This window comes from Calypte anna, chromosome 4A, assembly GCF_003957555.1.
Source record: "Calypte anna isolate BGI_N300 chromosome 4A, bCalAnn1_v1.p, whole genome shotgun sequence".
Taxonomy (NCBI): domain Eukaryota; kingdom Metazoa; phylum Chordata; class Aves; order Apodiformes; family Trochilidae; genus Calypte; species Calypte anna.
Window position 1 is genome coordinate 31536213 of NC_044248.1, and position 22841 is coordinate 31559053.

At 39.6% G+C, this 22841-nt stretch overlaps 1 protein-coding gene across 3 annotated transcripts in view; it reads right to left on the reverse strand.

The window, feature by feature from the left end:
- RAPGEF2 (Rap guanine nucleotide exchange factor 2) overlaps positions 1 to 22563 on the reverse strand; it is a 177992-nt gene extending 155429 nt beyond the window's left edge. For 2 of the 3 annotated variants that reach the window (XM_030449638.1, XM_030449636.1), the window contains exon 1: positions 22036 to 22563. In XM_030449638.1, the coding sequence (XP_030305498.1) occupies positions 22036 to 22104 (69 nt within the window). In that variant the 5' untranslated portion in view covers positions 22105 to 22563. The remainder of the gene's footprint in view (positions 1 to 22035) is intronic. The other variant, XM_030449637.1, reaches the window with a different exon arrangement.
- Positions 22564 to 22841: the final 278 nt, after the last annotated feature.

The following is a 22841-nucleotide window of genomic DNA, read 5'->3' on the forward strand; positions in this document are numbered from 1 at the left end:
TTTTCCATCAACCACTTATCCAACACACAAAGCATAACTGCCAATAAGTCAGCATCCCTGACAGCATAATTGCTGAACAGAACAGGCAAAGCATGACGAGGGTCAGGACTAAGATACCAGCAACATTCTTTCTTGCACATTTTGGTACTAATTTAGGATTGTCCTACATTAAGATTCCCCTTCAGTCACTGTTGCAAACAAGAACTCTGCAGAATAAGGTAGAGAAGCTTGTAAGCCAGTACTGCCAAGCAAGTTGGTTTTGTACTACTCCTACTCATTTCAAAGGTAAAAAGTTGCATCCATCATTCACTAACAGTGGCCTCTTCTTTCAGGAATTTGTTTTCCAATATTTACAAGGTCCCATTTTTAAGTTCTTACCTGGTCCCCACTCCCTTCCCTCTGATTGAACAAATGCACACTTTCCTCTGTGGATGCGTAATAAAACATCTCAAAGGAAGAACAGTGTCTTTCTTCCCATTTTGCTGCTGTCAAGTAATTTTTCTCTTATGCTATGAGAAAGTTATATGCAGCAGGCTGTAAATCACCTTCAACTTGCCAGTTGTCCCCAGGTATCTTCACAAACATGAGACACAAATATCCTTTTTGTAAACATCTTTTCAGATGATAATACCTGGGAAACTCAGACTTGTCCACTTCCAAATTAACAGAAATATGCAGTTACTTGTACAATCAAGTTTATTTTCATATTAAGGCCACATTTTAGAATAAATTTAGGCAGAAAACCAGAGGCAAAACCATCCATCCATCTGCCAAACATCTTTGAAAACTTTTAACATATCTGTCTCGTGTGAAGTAATACCACCCTTTGTAGCACTCAACCTAATATGCAAGTTCATGTAAGTGATTCAACAGCTAAATACGACAGCACAATTGGTATTATGATTTGCACCAGAAGATACAGGTACCTATTTAAGTCACGATGCAATACAAGTGACATTTGGCTGCTGCCTGGCAGCTGTTCCTTACAGGACCCAAGAGTAGCTTCAATTTTCAGTTTATGAGGAACAGTTTCATAGGAAAAATCCAGCTTTTACTGAGAAATACTGGTGCATATTAGGCCTTTCATTTTTTATACTTCCTATCCTCTCTTCCAAATCCCTCATTATAAGTTTTAAGTAGCAAATCAAAACAGAGAACTATTATAAATAGATCTCTCTGATCTTTGCAACTCTTTTACCACGAGTGATCAAGAAAAACATTCAACAAACAAAAATAATCTTTTGCAACCTGAACAACTACTACTGACTTAGGCTTGATTAAGTCTGGGCAATCTCATTTCTACTATTAAAACTTTATATAAAATAAAGAATTTTCAGTCTCCTTAGGGGTTATTTATATCCTACTTCCTCAAATGGAAATTCAAAATTTCCTGGGAGAAATGTTTGCGACTCACTGTGGGGGTTTTGCCAGATACATCCCCTTAGATCTGAACATCTCCAGCAATATGGGTAGCTTATATAAACCTGAAAGAACACATTTTCTTCAGGTTCCACCAAGATACCCCTTTCTAGAGTTCTGCTTTCAATCCAGCACAATTTTTGCTTTGTTAGCATCAGCACACAAGCAAAGGATGCCTCAGTGATTTTCAGTGTTATATAATCTATAATTTAGAAATAATACATAATTATCTTCTTGGGATTCAGAAGAGGTGGAAAGTGAACTTGCAAATCCTGAAAGAAGCACCAGGACAAATCCTGGTTCATGTCCTCCTTTCTCTGTTCTGAGGAAACACAAAGAAACACTAGTAGATTAGACCTTTGCAGCTTCAATTAAAAGATAATAAATTAATCCTGATGGTCTCGGTTGCATTGTCAGAAAACACTTTTTCATTAGCACATTTGCAACAAATTAAATTCACCCAAGTGAAATGCAGTTTTAAGGCAACTCCACTAGTCCAGACAACTTAAGAAGCTGCCCTATGACCAAATAAAGTATATTTTTCTGTTTAGCAGAGTGAAGGAATTTCCCCTCCCAACGCCCTAAAGGCTTCTGATGCATTTTTTTTTCCCTGTTCATAGCAGAGCTGATTAATAGCTATGGCTTAAATCCAGTGTACAATTTTGGCAGCTGCTGACGGATCACTCCATCTACTTGCTGCTCCCTTTCTGCTACGCACAGCACGTGCTGGTAAATGCTTGCTGTCAAAAGCAGTCAAATGATTCACATTTAAATCTGGTAAACCTAGGTTATGACTACTTAAAGAAGTTCCCTCAACTTCAGGTGTGGGAAACAAGAAAACATAAAACACATAGTTAGTTTTTCTGTCAAATTTGGCACACCAGTTTTCAAAGGATATAGGAAGAATCATCAGGTAAAAAAAAAAAAAAATTCTAAGTTTTTCCACTGTTTACAGAACAAGTTTTAATTTAACAAATCATGAACCTTCCTGTGAGCATCAGTGCAGCTATGAAAAACAAACAACTCTTACGATTACTGGGAGTCTATTTTTCTGTCCTTACAGTTTACACAAGCTGCATTGTCTCTAAAATTACTGTGCAGCTATGATGGAAACAGATTTTTTTCAGATTACCAAAATACAACCTCTCTCTTTAGTACAGCTGGGCACCTTAGCAAAGAAACCTTTTAAAGCATTTCTGAACATTATGTCATTATTTTTATTTCCACGTTAAGTTTGCATAAAATACAGACTTTAAGAGAAGAGCATTCCAAACACAAATACAGATCCTACCCTTAACATTTCAAGATCATTTGAAGTTACAAAAATGCTTGGCTGTCTTAGATACCAAGGAGAGAATGTATTTCATTTCCAATGTCAACAAAAGACTGGGTCTTTGTCAGGTTTTAGATCACATTTCTGTATGGAAATAGGAGAGACTATCTTCACTATAAAAGAAGAAACTGGGAGATAATGGAGATTTTGAAGTGTTATTAACTTTCTTCATGCTTAGAAGTTGTATTTAATGTTATTAATTTTTGGATGTTCCCCCTGTTTTGAAGCAGTTCTAGCAGTTTATTCACTGATGACAACATGGGTAACTTCCTTCAGTTTTCTTGGGGCTTGCCTGCTTTTAAAGAAATAAAAACCTAGGTGATTCCATCAAAAGGAAGAGGAAAGGAAAGAGCTTCATCAGAATTTGAAGTTCTTTGTTTTAAATAACATTAGCAATCTTGCTTTCAATTTCAAATTGTCACAACTGATTTTTTAAGCAACAAAAACTTCAAGTATCAGACCTGAATTTACATATACTATGTAAATAGTCAATTACAGAGAGGTAAAAAGGTTATCTAGTTCTAAACTTTCCCCCTCTAAGCACAATCATGTAACCAAGCATAGAAATAGAGAAAGGTGTTTTTTTCCTTATTAATTTTCTAAAAGTATACTGGGCCTCCACACAGGAAACTCTGTTGCCCCCTGCCACAATCTTACAATCCCAAATCTATTTTTTCCCCATTACAATATCAGCACTACATTTTTGAAAGCCATACCAGACTAATAAGATCTGAAAAAAAATACTACAAAAGACCCCTGTCTCTGCTCATACTCCTGAAATATGAAATACAGTCATTAGTTGACTGAATGGCTTCATATACCAATATTTATCATCTGAGCATTCTTCTCTCACCCTTTTTTGCTTTACAGTAGGGTTCATAGTGAGCTGCACCATATTTTGGGGATCTATTGGAAAAAGTTCAGTTTAAGTTTCTCTCACAAATAAGCAGCCTTGTGAGATGAGGCACACCTATCAACATCACAAACATACAAAAAGTTTGGAACACCTGCAGATCAGTTAGCTTAACACTTATTTAATTTGTTGGTAAAGCAATTCTTGTACAGGAAGACACCAAGAAGACTGCAAACACTCCACTAAATCTCACCAAAATGAAAGCTGTTATTATCCCGCCTACGCTCCCTCTCTCTCCAGACAGGTCTATAAAAAGAACAGCCTGTGATGGCAGTCAAACCAAGCTGACAAGAGCAGAGACATCTGCAAAAGCTGCTTTGCCAGTACAGTTTATGTCACTCCTCAAAACAAATTGAATATTTGGTGGTATGAGATGATTAAAAGCATTTCTGCTGGTGTAAAAACCGATCAGAGCACAAGTTCAGCTGTTACTGCTGTGCAGAAGAACATCGACATTTCTCTGAGAATGGCAATCCAGACATAAAAAACTACCACAGCTTAAGTGCTGTATGCAATATAAGTATGACACCATCGTCTCTAAAGTCAGTGTATATGGATGGACAGCTTTAACAACACCATTCACTTAAATCAAGGAGCTGCTAAAATCTGTTTCCAGTTAAAGCACACTTCTACCCAGATCGGAAAGAAAGCAACAGCTCTGGAGGGGAGGGAGGGCAAACACACACAGCATTGATGAAAAAAAAAAAAAAAAAAAAAAAAAAAAAAAAAGCTGGTCATATTGAAAAAGCTCTTCACACTATTTTGCAATAAAAGATATTCACATCTTTGCTTCTATCACAATTTATTACATTACCTTTACATTACCTTGAAACCCAACTCAGTTGTCTTTAAGCACAAAATGGGCTCAGCCGATATGAATTCAAGTCTTTTGCTTCCCCCTTATATAACCTCCTCTGAAAGTTACTTTCTTGTGCCACGACAGTAAATGAAACAATATGTCCTGCTGCAGAGCCATAAATCAAATGCCAAATGGCTGGAGGGGACAGTTCACAGATGCAGGGGTGGGAGTAGGGGAGAGGGAGAGGAGCTACCTGGAAACATGTACTCTGTATACCTACCCTTCTATTCTCACATTTTTCATTGCTTTTCCTATGTTGTTCACCTGGGGATTAGCCTTTTAAAAACCACCAGGCTCTTAGAAAGACATCCTTCTGCTAAAATGGTTCATATTCATCTACTACACGTGAAAACATCACACAAAGCAGTACTGACTCTGCTGGCTGTTAGAGCTGTTTCTGGCAATCACGACTGTACTTCATTATTTAACAGCTTCCTCAGCCTTCAGAAACTGTCTGGACTAGTGGGCTGAAGGTTATTAACATTTTTAAATGCTTGCAGCTAATATTTCCAAGTTGTCCAAGAGAGCAATTACTAGACATCTTATTCTTAAATATTAACACCTGTTCATAAGATATGATCCAACATACACTTTCAAGCTGGTCATTAAAATTTCTTTTGCATGTGTGCACTTCTTTTTCCCCCTATTAAGCTATGCTAAGTTTCTCTTAAGATAAACAGGACAAAATATAGATACCAAACTGTCTTTCTTGGATTTGTCTCTTCCATTAGGAAGAAAAGGCTGTATTAACACAGAAAAACAGTAATTGTCTACAAAATGCATGCTACAGAGTTACAAGGTGCTCTCCTCCTTCTGAAGAAAAAAAATTACAGATGGTTACTTCAGTGAAAGCCTTACACAGTCAACAGCACAGCAATGCTCAGGTTGACGCAGAGCGTCTTGAAAATGCATAAGAAAAAACATCCATTTCCACTAGTAAAATCCAGACCTACACAAACATCTTGACTCAACCAGGCTACACATAATAAAATACTCCCTAAAAATAGTTTAAGTCATCCAGATTGCAAAGATTGTTTCATTAACAATCATTTTTGTTGCTCTTAGGCTTGCCTGGTGAAAGCTTTTAAATCATCCTCACATTTAGGCTAACAGTGGAGACCCAAGAGCTCACTTAAGGATGCACAGTAACTGGACTGCCTCCCAAAGACTACACATCCTTATACACTGTCACAGCAAGTCAAAATCCAGGGCATCAAAACCATCTTCTATTATCCCTAAAGAACTGGGAGATATGCAAAACTCATTTTCTTGAGGGAGTATTAAAAGTAGGTGCTTATGGGTGGCAGAAAAACAGGATCAGATAAGGTGATTGTGGTGTTTTAAATTTAACTTATTAATGACTCAGCTAACTTAAATGGCTCTAAGGCCCCTCCAAACACCATTCTACCATCAGTCCCATCAACATAAAGCCCTGTTAAACAGGCAACACCTTTCAGCTGCCCACAGGGTGGCAATTACAGAAGAGCCACATAGACTGAATGCAGACACACCAAAAAGGGTTTTTTCTCTACACATTTATCACTGGCTGTAATGTAAATTCCAGTGATGCTTAAGGGATCAGGACACAACAATACACACTGGAAGATTTGTTTATCAGAAGGGAAACTATCTGGAAAAAAAAAAAAAAAGCACACATCCTCTGCTTGGTCTCCCAGCTCTTGTGACAATAGAGAAAAAAACAGTTTGGCATTAAAAGATTTGCTTACACACATAAAAATACACCCTTTACTCTCACTCTAGGTTTATACTGACCACAAGAACTTGTCTAAGTATCCAGAGACACAGTTTTTCCCAACTCTGCTTTTTCAAGTGCCAAACAAGTAGCAGCTAACAGAAAATGCATGAGATAAAGCTAATTTCTCAGAACTGCATAGAAATCCAACTAAGCATATTAATAGTTATTTATTAGTACTTCATTCTGGATGCCATCTGTATTTTCAAAACCAGCATAATATTGCAATCATTTACTTGCTGATTTTCTAGATTGCATCCTTAACAGACCAGGGGAAAGACAAACTGATACTCATAACCCCAAATATGAAATACTGACTTGGAAAGTACATCCTCAGGCTTATACTCATTTATGGTATTTATCAGTTCTCCAAACCCAACTGGAGAAGTTTTGTTGTTTTTTTTAAAGAACATGCTTCATTTGTTGAAACAGAATCATTATGAAATGTTTCACCTATATCAATTGAACTGTACTATGTATGTTGAACTGTATGTTCAATTCACACTATGTAGAGACATAATGACAACAAACTAACAAAAAACACTCAACAATTGAATATTTAGAGCACGCAGCTGTTGTTTGAGCATTTCATGCAAGTAATCAGTACAGTTTCAGTGTAGCTAAGTTAGTTTAAGTTGCAGTAACTCATTTATTCTTAATGCAAAATAAAACAAAACCAAAGAAATCACACACACCCCACAGCACAGCAAGGACATTTTCTTGATTTTATCAAAGTGTTAACAGATGTTAACATTAATTCTGTTCAGAATTTTTTGTTGGTTTAGGAATGGTTTATGATTGTATTTTTATGTGTGTCATTTCAGTATCCTTATTACTAGGAATATTATTTTTTAATAAAAACGCAAATGTAAAGAAAAGAATATTGATTAAATAGATATTTCATAAGTAACAAGAAAAAAAAATCCTAGGTTTTTTTTTTTTATTTATTTCAGCACACTAAGAGATGTCAATGCAATCACTATATCTCATGCTTCAATTGTGACAGGATATCTGATGCATAAAGGGTGCTTTTTTTTAGGTTGAAGGAGTCTGTCCATAAGTAGCAAGTACACTTTAGTGATTATGACAGACCAAATCCACATTTGCACCCCTAAATGCAGTGCATTTTTTCCTGAACTGTTCATTAATCAAAGTGAGTAATTCTTAAATTTTAGAAAGCTGTATACTGGCAGCACAAAATAATCAGAAAAAGATCCCCACACAGAAATGCCTGCAATTGTAAAGGGAATGGGAAACAAAGCAAGAATATACAGAAAAATTAGAAAACAGAAGAAAATAAAAGAAAAATCATAGTTCATACTAACTAGGAGATTCTCATGGCAAGAAAGAAGCCTTATGCTCATCATGTGGCTGATGCTGTACCAAGCTGTCCAACACTTTTTCTGTATCTGGCTTTTTATCAGGTCACTATCTTGCCCCTGTCTGGAAGATTCCATTTTCTGCATCTAATTTGGACCAAAAGATAGCCTTCTGGTTAGCAGGTAGCCTCACACACCACATGTTTACTTCTCCCTCCCTTTTTTTCTTTTTCCTTTTTTTTTTTTTTCCCTTTTTTAAAAATTACAGTAAAAACCTATACTAAGTTCTTCACAGACTTCCTCAGTAGATTAACTGTAGTAGTAAATAAATTCCATAAGAATAATTTCCTTTGAATATTTTCAAAGTAAGAATTTGTGAGTGATTAAGTTGGAATCCATTTGAAAAGCTACCATAAGTCAGAGTATGCTCCCGAACCGCAGGCTCCTAACTAAAATATTCTGAATGACTCATAACTGCAGCACCCTCAAGTTTTGCACGTGTACTCTGAGCAGGTCATCATTCCAGAGCAGCTGCAATGCAGGTATAAACAAGATCTGTGCTGTCCTTAGAGCTGGAATTTGCTGAAATGCCTCAATGTCACCAACCCACTGCCAAACACCATTGAGCTGCCTGCAGACAACCATGGGTGAAGGTCTGCTATTGGATGCAATCAGAGCTCATCTACAGAAGAACTAGATCTTCCTTTTACAGCTACTTATAGCCACTATTTTATCATTTTCTTCGGGAAAAAAAAATCCATTTTGAAAGGTAAATGTCTATTCTGACATTACAGAGAACATCCAGATGCTAAACTAAGAAGCGGGTGGATGTGGAAAGTATCACCTTCAGCACTTACCACGTGGCCCCTCACCATACTTTACAGCTACCAGTTCTACTCAATAAATTGAATACAAAATTACTCATTTCAACATGCAACCTGGTTCCATGAGTTTCAAGGTCAACTTTCAAGAGAGAGCAAAGCACCTGAAAAGATGCTGGCCACCCCTCTACATTTTACAGTGGGAAGACAAGACACAGACGTTCGTAGATGTTAAGGGTTTTTTTGTCTCTACTGTAGCTCCCCTGCTATTTTACAGGGTGAGCAGTTAAGAATATAAGAAAAGCATTAAAGCAGCCTAATTATTATGGTTGCTATTTGAAAGCAAAAGAAGAGTTGTGAAAACACGAGTTACTCTCCCTCTAGAGAGTCTATAGAAGATGTTGGCCAAGAAAAAAGGAGCAAGTCCAGTTCACAAGCCCACTGGGACTCACATCAAAAATATTTCCTTTTTTTCCTTATCTGTTAGTTAAATACAGAATTAAAAATTGATATCCCTATCCTCAGGGCACCAAGCTGGGTTAAATATAGAAAAAGATTTTGCTTGTGATTGTTTCTTAAAAAACACCACTTTACCTTTTGGGATAGATTCAAAACAGCTTGATCAGTACTTAGAATTTCAACACCTAAGAAAACTTTGAAATAAAGAGCTGGTTTCATAAGCTTCTTCCAACTGGCACCACACACTGAGGTGAGGCTGAGAGGATGAGATTGTTAAACAGTGACAAACTTACAATTTGTTTTCTTGAAGCCTGTTCAAGACAACAGACTGCAAAGTCTGGTCAAAGCAAAGGTAAAGTTATAAGCACAAATCAGGTCCATTATAAAAAGTTACACAACAGACAGAAGCAGGAAAATACTCAACTACTGCTGACAGCTCTAACTTTAAATACAGTTTAGTTTGCTGCATGAGGAAGTATAAAGCAGTATCAGACAATATCAAATGACAAAATAGTCATGATAAGAGTTCAAATAAGTCAATAGCATACTCTTGAATCTGTAACTCAAAAAGTTCCTGGTGATTAGTAATTTCAGTGAGCATGTGGTTTTACATAAATAAAAAAAATGAGAGGAACACCACAAGAAGACTTGGAGACAGAGCCTTTAGTTAAAGATTTTAGTGTTGCCTTCAAATATCACATAATTTTACATTCTTCATAGCAATGGCTATTCCTCAAAAGTAATTTAAGGCACATATTTTGCTGTAAGTGGTCATACCATAAGCATGCAAGTTAAATTACTCTGAAGCACAAACTTTAATGAATAAACAGGGCTGCTATGAGAAGTCAATCCTGAGTTTAAGACCTTGCACTGAACCCCAGATATGACAAAACCACTTACTTGCATGTAAAAATGCTTGCAGAAGAATTCATTGCACTCCCACATCGTTGCTTCCCTCAGAACTGCCATACTCTCTCAGAGACTGGTTTAAGTAATTGCCTTGTGTTTGCAAGCTGGGGAGAATCTCTTCCACACCCCAAAACTCACAAAAACTTTATGGATTTCATGACCGTGTGCTTGTTATTCTCATAATCTCCAAGATGGGAGAGACCTTTCATATTTAAGTTCCTCCACGACCTTAAATGACTGGTAGAAGCACAGGGAAGGGATGAGCATCTCCTCCAGGTATATACACACTCCTTTCTAAAACAAAGTCATTAAAGTAATCTGAAAAACCACATGGAAAACTAAGTCCCACCAAACAGGATACAGACTGTTCCTCTGCTTCCACATCCCATGTGTAGACTCCACTCAAAGCAGTAATGACTCAAATTAAATGGTTACTGACTTTTTCATGTTAATCAAAATCCTACAACTCATTGTGGGCACCAAGAGATGATTTTAAAAGTTTCATTTTTTTAGGTAAAGTGAAGCAGTATATACTACAGTCAGAGCATGAAATCTGCAAAACTGAGGATCTTTGTTTTAGTGTGGAAAAATATTTTCTGTACAGTTCCTTTTGGGAAGGAGAGGGGAGAGAACATGCCAGAAAACCACAAGTAGCAGTATTTTTGGAGGAAGTCACTTCCTGACCTTAGCTTTCAGATAAATCCAAAACTCAGGAAATCTATAAATAGAAGAAAAGAAATCAAGTAAGATATCAGATGTCACTTGTATAAAGCAGAACTTTCATTTTTCCTTACAAGAATTCTGATACAGTTTTCATAAAGCAATGCACAGTGTGCAAGTAGCCACATCTTACCAGCCAAGATACCAGTCCTGCTATTCCTTCCCTATCTCCTGGCTCATTTTACAAATAATTTAGAAATATGATTCACTGCTGTTCATACATAACATTCAAGCCTTTCAACACACTCCATCAACTTACCACAGACTTTCACAAGCATTCTAACACATGAATTCAGTTTAACACATCATGGTATGGTCACAAAACTTAAGAGACGGTCTTTCTTTTTTTTTTTTTCCTACCACTTTATGGTTTTTTGCAAAGCTGGCAAGTTCTAGCTATGTTATTTCCTACCAAAATTAAGAGTACCCCAGAACAACCATGGGTAGGTATTAACTCACCATGTATAATTTTTAAAAAGTCATCTTGGGAACAGCATTTCAGTGGCTAACAGCAGAGGTGACAGGCCAGGATCTGGCTGACAAATTGTCACAAGCATACTCTAAAAATAAATGGCAATGTGTGAGGCAGTAAACATGACAAAGCTATAGCCAAGATGTTGGGGGTTTCTTTAATGCAAACCTCTTGCAATAAACCAAGACGCCTTGTGAAGATATCCACAGCTAACAGAAGTAATACTTCACCTAAAAGCTATTTATAAAAGCCAGGGTAACTAGTAGAGCACCTGTTTCAAACAAGTCTCCTTTGTTCAAAAGAAATGTAAGGTAACTCACTGGCTGGAACGTGGGCCAATGTCAACAGCCAATCCAACTGGATTTTTGTAGGCTGTGTCACTATAAACCATGTTACTTTCGTCATGGCTAAATGTTCGTTTACTGTCAAGTTAAAATGGACTGTAAGAAAGCACCATTATTTCCTCTTAGAACAGAATATTAATTCACATAAGAACTTTAGATTTTTAAACAGCACTGCTAGTTTATCGACTTAGTACATTTGGAAATCTGACATATGCCAATTCTGATGAAGATGTACTGAGAATATCTCTACTTTTTGTTTCAGAAATGCACAGCAATGTGTATAAAGTATGCTGTGCTGCAATTCACAGATTAGGAGTTTACTTTCCACTCAGATACTAATCCATGGGAATGAAAGCATTAGCCAAAAGCACCCTGGTGTTTCTTTCCAAGTGCTTTCCTAGCAAGAAAAGTATCTGAAGTGATGACTTCCAGGCAAAAAATTTAAAAATACCACCTAGAGAGGTTTAGAAAGTGAGAAGCTACAAGACACAAAATTAGCTAAGACAGAGGTTAAACCACTGTACAGGGCTAGGTACAAGGAATAAGTAAGAGAAGGTAGAAATTTAAAAAAGGATTACTAATTCACTTGGGCATTCAGAAACATACTGACTTCTCACATGGATTAAAAAAAAGTATTCTACCCCAAATCTCCAATTCCTTATAAAACAGGTCTTTTCTTCCCTGGAATTGGTTTATAAAGTTAACAAGGCATTTATACATCACTGTGTCACGTACACAACCATATTTTCCACCAGTGTCCAGTCCTCTAGACGGTTTTCAGCTATCTAAAGTAATAGGTCCTCTAAAAGTCATCTTAATTAGTCTTTTTAAAAGGATTTAGTGGAGAACCACTATGCATCAATGCTCAGTCTGGCAAAATAGGAGCTAGCAGCACTAAAATAGATGTTTACCATAAATAGAGCAGAGATGGAATATATTCCTTCCCTCCACCTTGGCGAACATCAACAATGACTATCAGCCTTTCCTTGGCATTGTTACCGAAAACACTTCTTAACAACTGAGCTAGAATTGTGTTGCCACCTGACAGTCATCTGGTAGTCATTCAGTGGCCTGGGACCAAGTAGTTGGCATCTGCAAACTCAATCAGGATGAATTAAAACAATGCACTGGCACTGATTAGCAGCTTTCAGTGGTAACAGAGAAGCCCTGACAAGGATGGAAACTTAGTTACCCTCATTCCAGCAAGTTCCTGGTCAGCACAGAGCTGGTGCTGCCATACCTGTGGCACATGTGAAATGCAGAGAGAGAAACCACCTGATCAGCACTCATCATTAATCAGTGCAAAATCTTATTTATTGTTTCATACCTAGAGCATCCTCCATGAACTGTAACCACATTTATTGTTTTTAAGACACATTTGCTACTTGTTCCTTTGAGACTACAGTCAAAAAGGAACCTGCACAATCAAACTGCATTTCTCCACGTTCTTAACGTCTATTCCATCCACAAGCTAAATTAATATTTAACTACAGAATGTGATTTCATTCATTGTGATTCAATCATTGGGCCACTTACTGCTTTCACTGGAGAAGCTGCCAGTCTTCAATCACCCTCAACAGGAAATCAGAATGTGTGTCAAGATCCACTTCAGCTTTCAGCATCTTATGACTTTAGTAACCAGGATAAAAAGCCTAACCACATAAACCATCTTTGCCACACATTCTGCATCAGCAACATCTGGCACCTGCATTTTTCTTCCAGTTTTTGAATCTTTTTAGAGACTGTGGTTCCTCTAGAGTTGAGGAACAATTCCACAAGCAGAGCTCCCCAGCACAGCCAGTATGGGCAGTCAGCTCCTTCCTCTCACTTTTTCATGACACCTTTTTCTAATCAGCTGTCATTACAGAATCCTGCAATACTTTAACACTATCACCTCGTCTGCTGTGGGGCCTTATCTTACTTTATGATACAACCTAATGCATTTTAACCACATTTTAATTTTGCAGCTGCTAACTTAAAGATCAACACTAATTCAACACCAAGGACCATGATACTTAAACATACGTAAACACAATAAAATACCATGGCTTCAAAATATTGACATAACCATTACAACAAAAATGTTTCTTCTCTTCTATGACTGTAGCCATGCTACCTTCAAAAACTAAAGGATTTACAGCACATAGGTAGGAGTGACCAGGCACTGTGACTGCTCCAACAATGCCTGCCTGCCTGCCCGCCCTTGGGGCACTGAAAGCAACATGAACAACAGACACAAATCTGTAATATTGCACAGCCAAATCTCCTCCTCAAAAGGTATGTAAATATTTACTACTGTGTATGTTGTATATTCTCATATGTACCCCTAAAATGAGTGCTGCTTACTCACACAATTCCTAAGGACTACTGATTTCAGAAATATTAGCTATTTTGAGAAAATGTTCTGTTCAGGTGAGAGAACAGTTCCCTGACAAGATTAACCACTTATCTCAAAGTCAAAACAACATTATAGGGTACTTATAGTCCCAGTAGACTTCAGATACTAAAAAGAAAATTGTGCATGTCACTTCACTTCTACACCTGCAAAATTAAGTTTCACTTTACACCTTTGTTCCCCCCACCAAGGAAGACAGCCCACCAGCATGCATTTTGCAGCTACCATGCAATAAAGCAATGTAAATACAAAAATGTATCAGGTCCTAGCATCTCTTACCAACCCTGAAGCTGAAGTGATGTAGTGGATCTTGTCACACATTGCGATTTCCTGTTGAGGGTGATTAAAGACTGGCAGTGGACTACCCAGGCTTCTTACCATTGCAATGCATTAAGGGGGAACAACCTTATATAGCTAAAGGATTATTACAGTTTTCTTTAAGGTTAATATTCGGAAGAACAAACTGAAATGAAAGACTTCTGTCTCAAGAAGCATTTGGTGCATATGCCTCTAAGCTGAAAAAAAAAGAAAATCTCAGTTTAGGAAATGCATCAAGAATAAGTCGGTAATTTTCCATCCAGTTTAATTTTATACCTCAAAATGGTGTTCAAAAATGGAGCACCATGTTCAGTCTGGAGGAGGGTTAAGCTGTTTCAAAGGTTCCTACATACAGCCATAAGCATTTATTCTCAGTCTTGTAACACAAGACTTCACACCTTCAGCTGCACCAACATTGACATTTGGAGACATAATCTAAACCAGACTGAGTCACTTAGATTTCAGAGAGGAAAAAACTTTCATGCACAACCTCTCAAATATGTCACTTTGGTTCTGGTCAGCTACTGAGGTTGTATCACTTATCCTGTTTATTTTGCAGCCTCACGAACAGTTGGATAGCCACAGACGAGGCACCAGAGAACACCAGTATGGGAAACAAAGCTCTCAAACAAGTTTTGCTGCTAGAAAAATACAATATACCATGAAATATTTAGCCTTTAATTTCCACAAGTCAAATCTCAAGAAGCTTCTTCCAGCTATATTGGTGACACAGGCTTGTTTTCCCATCAACTGCTTAGGAACCATATTCGTGTTATCCCCCTACATTTTGCTTTATTTTTTGCTTAACAGGACACAAAGTCCAAATGACTAATTTCAAATGGAAAAGACTGTACCAGTGTTTTTCTCCCCAGGTACAGAAAAAAGGAAAATAAAGATGAGACAAGAATACCCTTAAAAATAGGGGTTCCAGAGGAACAAAATAAAGCACCCTCAACAATTTTAAAGCCTCATCCCACAGGAAACAGGATCTATTTTCCCCCTTTGTAAACCAGAAATAACCCTGAAGTAAATATTTTTATTTATTAAAACAAACTTATTTAAATTTTAAGACACACAAAAAGCAAGCAAATGGAAACAAACAGCCTGATAAAGACAGTCAACAGCAGTCATGCTCAAACAATGCATCTTCCATGAAACTTAATATACCCTTTTCCAAGAAATTTACCCTGATACCACGTGCATTTATCTTGTGTAGCTTGTGTTAATCAGCCTATGTACAAATAAGAGAAAAATGGGGAAATCTTGCTAGCCAGAGAAATATCAACACAAAAAAATGCCTTCAATTTTTATCAATGCTGAAAAGTAACCTCATGCTGGTTGGTTTTTGTGTTGGTTTTTTTGTTTTGGTTTGGTTTTTTACCTAATAACATTTAAGTATTTTAACCTTCTCTTATTCTTTCATTGTTCTGATCAGGTAACGATATACATGCTGCTCATTATTGAAGGCCAGAATTCTTTAAAACTGCTCAAAATCAAGTATTAAATTACTTTGTGTATCTCCGTCTTGTTTGACCTGAGCAAAAGAAATACATCTACAGATAAACAGGCAGAACAGAGATACCCAGAGAGAGAAAATCACTAATTTTAACTCCAAAAGCATGCTGTAAGAAAAGCACTGCAGTAGAGCTCCTCTCCATCCCTTTTCAAGAAGTGGTCAACTCCACCAACCTCAAAAAAAAGCAAAGCTGAGCACCACTTCTATTTCAAGACTTATTCAAATATATCCCCTCATGCAAAATATATCCAGCAAATTAAATCTGCAACACTGACTGCAGCAAACAAGGCGTGCAGGCTCAGCTGCCCTTCACAAAGCATCTTTGTAGAGCTTTCTGCCAGTGCTCCTTTTGAATTCCCAAACAATGCCTAGCAAAAATTAGATCTCCTACTGTGGGAAAGTTCCCAAAACACAAGACAAACTATATTTTCTCATGAGGATACAAAAAACCCTCAATGAGGAAGTCAAAGTTCTTACAATGCCTGTTCAGTATACATATGGTTATTCTTAAAACATGCTAACAGATTAGGTAGCAGTATTCTGATTTAGGGAAAAAAAGCTATCAAAATCAGAGCATTAATTCATCAGAATGAATTAGTAGCTGCCACTCAGTAACTCCCATAAGCACACAGACTTTCGGGTATGTAGATTTTTTTAAATAATAAAATTTAGGAAACAGTAACCACTTTCACAAAGCCTTGGTTAACCTCTTAAAGTAAAAAGCACAAAATAAAGCATCCTCAGAGATTACATTTAAATCTTTTTTTCCAGGTAGTGTTTACAATGAATAATCTCACAATCCACAGAACACTGTATCCTTCTATTTAGGAAAGACATGATTTGGGGAAGATGCCTGTGTGCCATTTACTTTTGCTGACACATTCACTCCCGAGACAAGAAAGAACTCTGTCTTTTTACTTCAGAGGTTCAACAGACAACTTTGCTTAATACTAGGCTTAGCAGAAGGGCAAGCCTAGCTATTAGTCTTGCCTTGTGATTACATCCTCTTCTGCAGCCTCTCCAGTGTCCCCACGGCCAGGCAAGTAGTGATGGGTGGGACAAGGGCACCAGCCCGGCCCAGCAGAGGGTACTGCCATGTACTCATGTCTCAACAGCATGTTAGTAGACCAAGAGACAAAATAAAGCTTGGGATGAGGATCCCTGGGCTTCAGGCCCAACGAATACAGGCTGCTCACTTCAGTGACTTTCCCAGGCAAGACTGCCATGGGAAGGCAAGGCAGCATCATCACCTTCCCAGCTTTTGCATGCAGCAGAGTATGTCCACAGAGCTGTCAAAAACATGCTCACAGCTCACAGGAAAGTACTCAGCCTGAACCCAATGCAAACACTTCTGCAGCCACAACAGGGCAGAAACCAAAAGCAAACTCTACCAAACAGATGATTAATCAAGAAGGAAATCAGGCAGAGCTTATCAGTGCTACATTTAAACCCTCACTTTCCAAGTTACGTGGCTTGAAATTGTCTCATGTGCAGCTAACCCAGCTGCAAACTTCTGATGTAATGAGAAAGCAGACAAGTGTTTACAATAACAAATAACTTTATATCAGCTATTTCTACTCACTGGGTAAAGGCTTCCTGATCATATGGTGAAACTCGTATTACTACAGGACACAGAAACATCTATAAAGGCAGAAAGCATCAGACTATGAAACAGGAGAGAACTGTTGCAGAAAAAATGCAAAAAATTCTACATTCTTCCCAATTTCAAAGCTCTTGGTGACAAAGGTATGAATGACTATGAGAAAATGTACTCTCCATCAAGAAAACTGGAAAATAAATATACATTCCTTCAAAACAAACAGGATATGGAGCAGCCTGTTGAACTACAGACCCTTAGCTTTGGAAAAGACATGAAAATTGACAGTGGAAGTTCAGAATCAGGCATTCCAGGGCTGCTTCAGTAGACTGAGATTATAGAGGTCACAAGAAAATCTGAGCTGTACAAGGGTTTTCAGATTTAGTTACCAGCCACAAAGAGATATATTCATACAATTACATTTGTTGGGCATGAAGTTTTGTTGCATCATAATACTAGCTCAAGATATAAGATTAAGAGGAAAAAAAATGCATGCTTACTTCAAAACTAAATTCTCTAATATTATCTCTGTAGTAAACAAATAGATTATCTGTTTAGTTGCCAAAGAGTTACTTTGTTTTTTATATCCTCCCAGTAAAGTGCTGAAAAAGGACAAAACATTCCTCTGTGGGCAAAGGTCTATAAATACATGTGATTATTACTTCTGTGTTATCTGCATTCATCTCTCCCCCACTTACAGCCCAAGCGATACCAAAAGACAACACTTAACTTGCAGTTCAGACATTTTGGGGGATTTTTAACTACTTGGAAAATGTTTCCAAAACTCTGTAGCATCTAGAGGGCTTTTTCACTTGCTCAGACCAACTACCCTTACAGCTGACTTTATGATGGCAGCTTCACTTCAAGCCAACTGCCAAGCAACAGGAAAGTGCCTTTACCAAGAACTTCCAGCAGCCCTTGTTCATTAAGCTGCATTACTAACCATGGTCAAAATGTTAACAAAAATTTAAGAATCATGCCCAAACTTGAGAATTAGTTACTGTAGACAGCAGAAAGCCTGAACTCTACCATGAGAAGCGCAGGTAGGAGTCTTTGTTCTCCGAACAGGCTCGACCATCAAAACCCAGAACACCAAATTTTGCAAACTAAAGGTACTCCTGAATAACCAAAAAGCCCTAAGTCACGTGGTGGAAAGACCATTCTATCAATGTAATACAGCCAAATATCAGGTATCAGCTGTCACAGCCCCATGCTTTTCAGGGTGTCAGATCTCAGAGAGAACAAGCACGAGAACTTTGTAACAGAACCAGTTCTCAGCATTCCACTCCTGTCAGCTGCATGGTAACAGCATTACCCCCTTTCTGGCTAAATACTAGCATCAAAAAAATAAGTTAACATGCATGTTGACAGTAAAAAACAAACAAAAAACCAAAAAAATCCTTGAAAGCAAAACCCAAGCTCATAAATACTTTTTTCCTAATGAAAGAAATTACAAATAGGCTCTTGTGAAAATGGTAATTTTAGTCCTTAAGTGTATTTGATACACATACATACAATAAGCATGAATTTAAAGACTCGGAATAATCCTTATGGTAGGCTCACAAATAAAATGTTTATTTCCTACGATCCCATGAAACTAGACTGCCTTGTGTTTATTTGCTAAGAGATCACTATGGCAAGAAGGAAATGTTCATTCCTGGCTTATCTGAAGATTGCACACAATCATGCTACCACTGGTCACAAGTATAAAAATAACCCAACTGGGGAACAAGCTGAAAGTTTATTTGGAAAAAAGCATAGGTACATCCTATAATTAAACCATTGTTCCTCTTGAGTGCTTGAGAAGGGAATATCTGCTTAACAATGGCATCCTGTTTAGATGTCTCCTGACATTAAATGACGCAGTAGCATCCAACTAAGGGTAACTGTACAGTTCCCCCCTCCCCTCTCCTGATATGGTCTGATGCTGACACTTCACTGCTATTCATAACTATACTGAATTGCCTCAATGTATCAAACCAGCAGTTTCCAGAAAAATGACTTAAGCACCTAACATACAAGGCATACATTAAAAAAATTTCTTCCTGCAGACGACACTACGTGGCATGAAAACAGTGCAGCAGTATGTGGAGCTTCTGAGGTAACTAGTTATTCATATACCATGCCATGCAAATGAGTTGTTTGGATAAAGAAAGATCAGGCCTCCATTTCTCTTGTTTGAAAATAAAAACAGCCCTATTTTTTTTCAGATTACATTACAGCAGCGTAGAATTGCCTGTTTTCTAAGATGCAAGATAGATTTCTAAGATTAAGCAACTGCAGAATACATGGTTTACTTAAAAAAAAAAAAAAAAAAAGTCTTTCCAGCCCAAAATTAGAGACTTTTGCACTTCATAAGTTCATGCAAAATAAAGTTTGCTTTCTCTGACAATGTACATCAGATTTTGCAGTTCTCAACGCTGTGGACACAAACAGGAGCTGGCTATCCCACTGAGCATGCAGTGAAGACATTTTGCCAAATTTGCACCGCAACCATCCAAGGTGAACAGTAACGTCAAACACACATTTACCTCTTTGTGACCTGTGAGAAACTGAGTCCCAGTTTGTCAGTTGATCAAGTAAGCAGCGAGCACGCTACTGACATACACCTCTTGCCATTTCCTGTACTAACATGTACATAATAAATACATTCTCTTTCCACTTCATGTCTTTCTACAGAAATTTTTTTTTCTTATTGTTTTACTCCATGACTGAAAAATATGAAGCATAAAAATATTTCTTTCAAATTTCACTGCTGATGTAAAATAAAAGCAAATTTTCAGAACAGAAAACCAGCCTTAGAAAACTCTTCAACATACATAATTCAACACGAGCAGTTGGCAAAAATGCCAACCAGGTTTTCTGCTGCAAGCCCTGCTCTCTCCAGCAGCAATAGGAGCACATAGGAGCAATAGCACATCTGATCAATCACCAGTTTCAAGTATTTCGAGTGTTTCCCATAAATTTGGTCTTATTTGTGAATTACTTTGGCCAGTGTCAGCTTCATGGATTTAAGGGTAGGTTTCTTTTCCTGTGGCTATTGCCAGCAGGCTTCCAGTCTGCTAATTTGGGAAGTCATACAGCACTAAAGCAGACCTGGTGTTCCTGACAAAGCTGACTGCTCCATGTCCTTCACACCAGCTTTATCCCTGCATTAGGGTTGATTTCTTCACTTACATTCAGTCTCTCTCTCTCTCTTTTTTTTTTTTTTTTTTTTTTTTTTGTTATCCTTTCTGGAGAGCAGGGTCAACCAACCAGACAGGAGAAAGGTTAACAGTTCCCATGGCACAGATCTTGTCACAAGCCCAGCCTGGTGGCCCCACTACCTGACTAACTGGTTTCCGAGCATCTGCCAGTGTCACTTCTCCTGAACACCATGCCATTCTTCGATAACCATCTCCTGAGGCTGGATGCCACTGGCAGGCTCTGCTGGCTGGAATTTAAGCCTCTACCAACTTGAGGGAACTCCCTACAAGTTTGCAGAGAGTGTCTTCCCCAGGGGAGAGCACTTTGTGTCCTCCAGCTTTCACAATACACTGAAGGGCTGGGTCCAGCACTGAAGACAAACAGACATTTGGAAAAGGTCAAACAAGGACAGAGAAACAACTTTAGTAGCACAAAAACACATTCCAGTAGCAGCTTTTTCTACTGGGGGGGGGGGGAAGAAAAAAAGGAAAAAAGGGAAGATTTGCAAAAAAGACACACTAACTATGATGCCTATGCGCTCAGTATATTTTTCCATGGGAGGCTGGGGTTTTTCACACGTATTCCATGAGCACGAGGGTAAAAATAACATTACCACAATGACGTATCTATAGTAGGAGAAATGACTTATGGGTGCCGACCGAAAGTCAAGGTTTCCTCTTTGCCCCCAATTTGAAAACGACACCAGCCAATCAGCCGCCTGCCAAAAGAATCAGTAATACCATCTCTTCCCCAAAAACAGAACACAGGGACTGCTCAGAGAGCAGCACAAGCCTTTAGAAAATAGGGCAGATGGCATTACAACTCCAAGCAAAGTAACTCCTTGTATCATTAGCTATTGAACCGCAGCTTGATGCGGGGATCAGTGTAAAGCTTATTAGTCTTTAGACAGTTGGCAGCAACAGCCACTGCAGCAACCATTCGGCAGCAGAAGGAACTCGTTCAGTTTAGTTGTTTTTCAGGTCATGTTAAGTCAAAATGTTTCTATACACACTCCAGTCCCCAGTTTAACCTTTCACAGCCTCTCCATGTGCAATTATGCTTACAAACAGCTTCATCTCGCATAGTGCTCCAACAAAGAGGGCTCCAGGAGCCCGGCGCAGGTATCTAAAAAATTCCTGCCTGGTGCCATTGTGTAAGGATTTCACCCTACTTTGGAGAGCAAGGACTTGCCAAGAATACCACTGACCTCAGCCCCAACATTATGAAACAGCGCTGCCAGCTCCAGCCAGCTATGTAAAAGTAGGGATCGAATTCAAATCCAGAGCCACCGCGTACCGCGGGGTAACAACAGAACAGAATAATTTGGGTTTTTGTTTTGTTTTGTTTAAGCGCATTCTTCTTGTTACCGGAAGCAACCTTCAAAATAAACTCAGCGGGTGTTCCTCGCTCTCCCTCCCCTCCACCCCCAAAATTAGGGAGTGCGAGGAAAGTTGTTCACATTAGTGCATTTCTTCCTTTCCTGTTGCCCGGGAATTCACGCTGGGGAGGGGGGGTGGGGAGGTGGCGGCGGTGGGGGGTGTGAAGCCCGCGCCTGAGCTGCTCCGATCCCCCAGAAGCGGGGCCGTGGAGCTGCTGGGCTCTCCCTCCTCCTCCTCCTCTCCGGCGGGGCTGCGCGGGGCGGGCGCGCCGGCGGAGAGCAGCGGGGCGCTGTGAGGGAGCCGCGGGGTCCGGGTCTGCCTACCTGGGGGCTCCTCTCCGCCGGGTTCTTCATCACCGCCTGGCGGAAGCTGTTATCCACGTAGGACGCCATCGCGCCTCTCCTGCCTCCAGCCGCCTGCCCCGGCTCCACCACCGGCCAGGGAGGGAATGGGGGAGGACCGGCCGCGGCCTGGCGCTGCGGGCTGCGCGGCCGCAGCCTCCGCTGGGCGAGGAGCTGGGAGGCGGCGCGGCGCGGAGACACCGCGGGCTCAGCAGCGCCGCCGCCCGGAGAAGGAGGCGGCGGCCGAGCCCCGCCAGTAGCGTCGGTGACAAGGGCTCGGCGATCCCACCCGAACCGGCTCTACGCCTCCCGCCGGCCCGCTCCGCCGCATCCCCCCGGGGAACGTCGTCGTTGCTTCTCTTCTTCCTCCTCTTCTCCTTCTTCTCCTCCGCCTCCTCCTCCTTCTTCTCCTCCTCTTCTTCTTCTTCCTCCTCTTCCCATCCGGGATGATGAGGGGCTCCACGCCCGCCTCGGCGACGGGGAAGTTGCTGGCTCGGGGAGGCGGAGCGGCGGGGGGGCGGGTCGGGGCGGGACGGGACGGGGAAGGGGGGGCGGGTCTCTGGGGTGTCCCGCCAGCCGCGGCCCCCCAGATACCCGCTCCCCACCCCGCAGTGTTTCCTTAGGATAATCCCCCACTCACCCACCCTAGGAAGCCATCCCTGTCGTTCTTATCCCCCAAAAAAGATCGCCCGGCTGTCGCCGTCGTCCCGAGGGACGCGCATCACCACAGCTTCGGTGATGCATCTCACGGATATCGGTGATGAGCAAGCTGGACATTAAAAATTCAA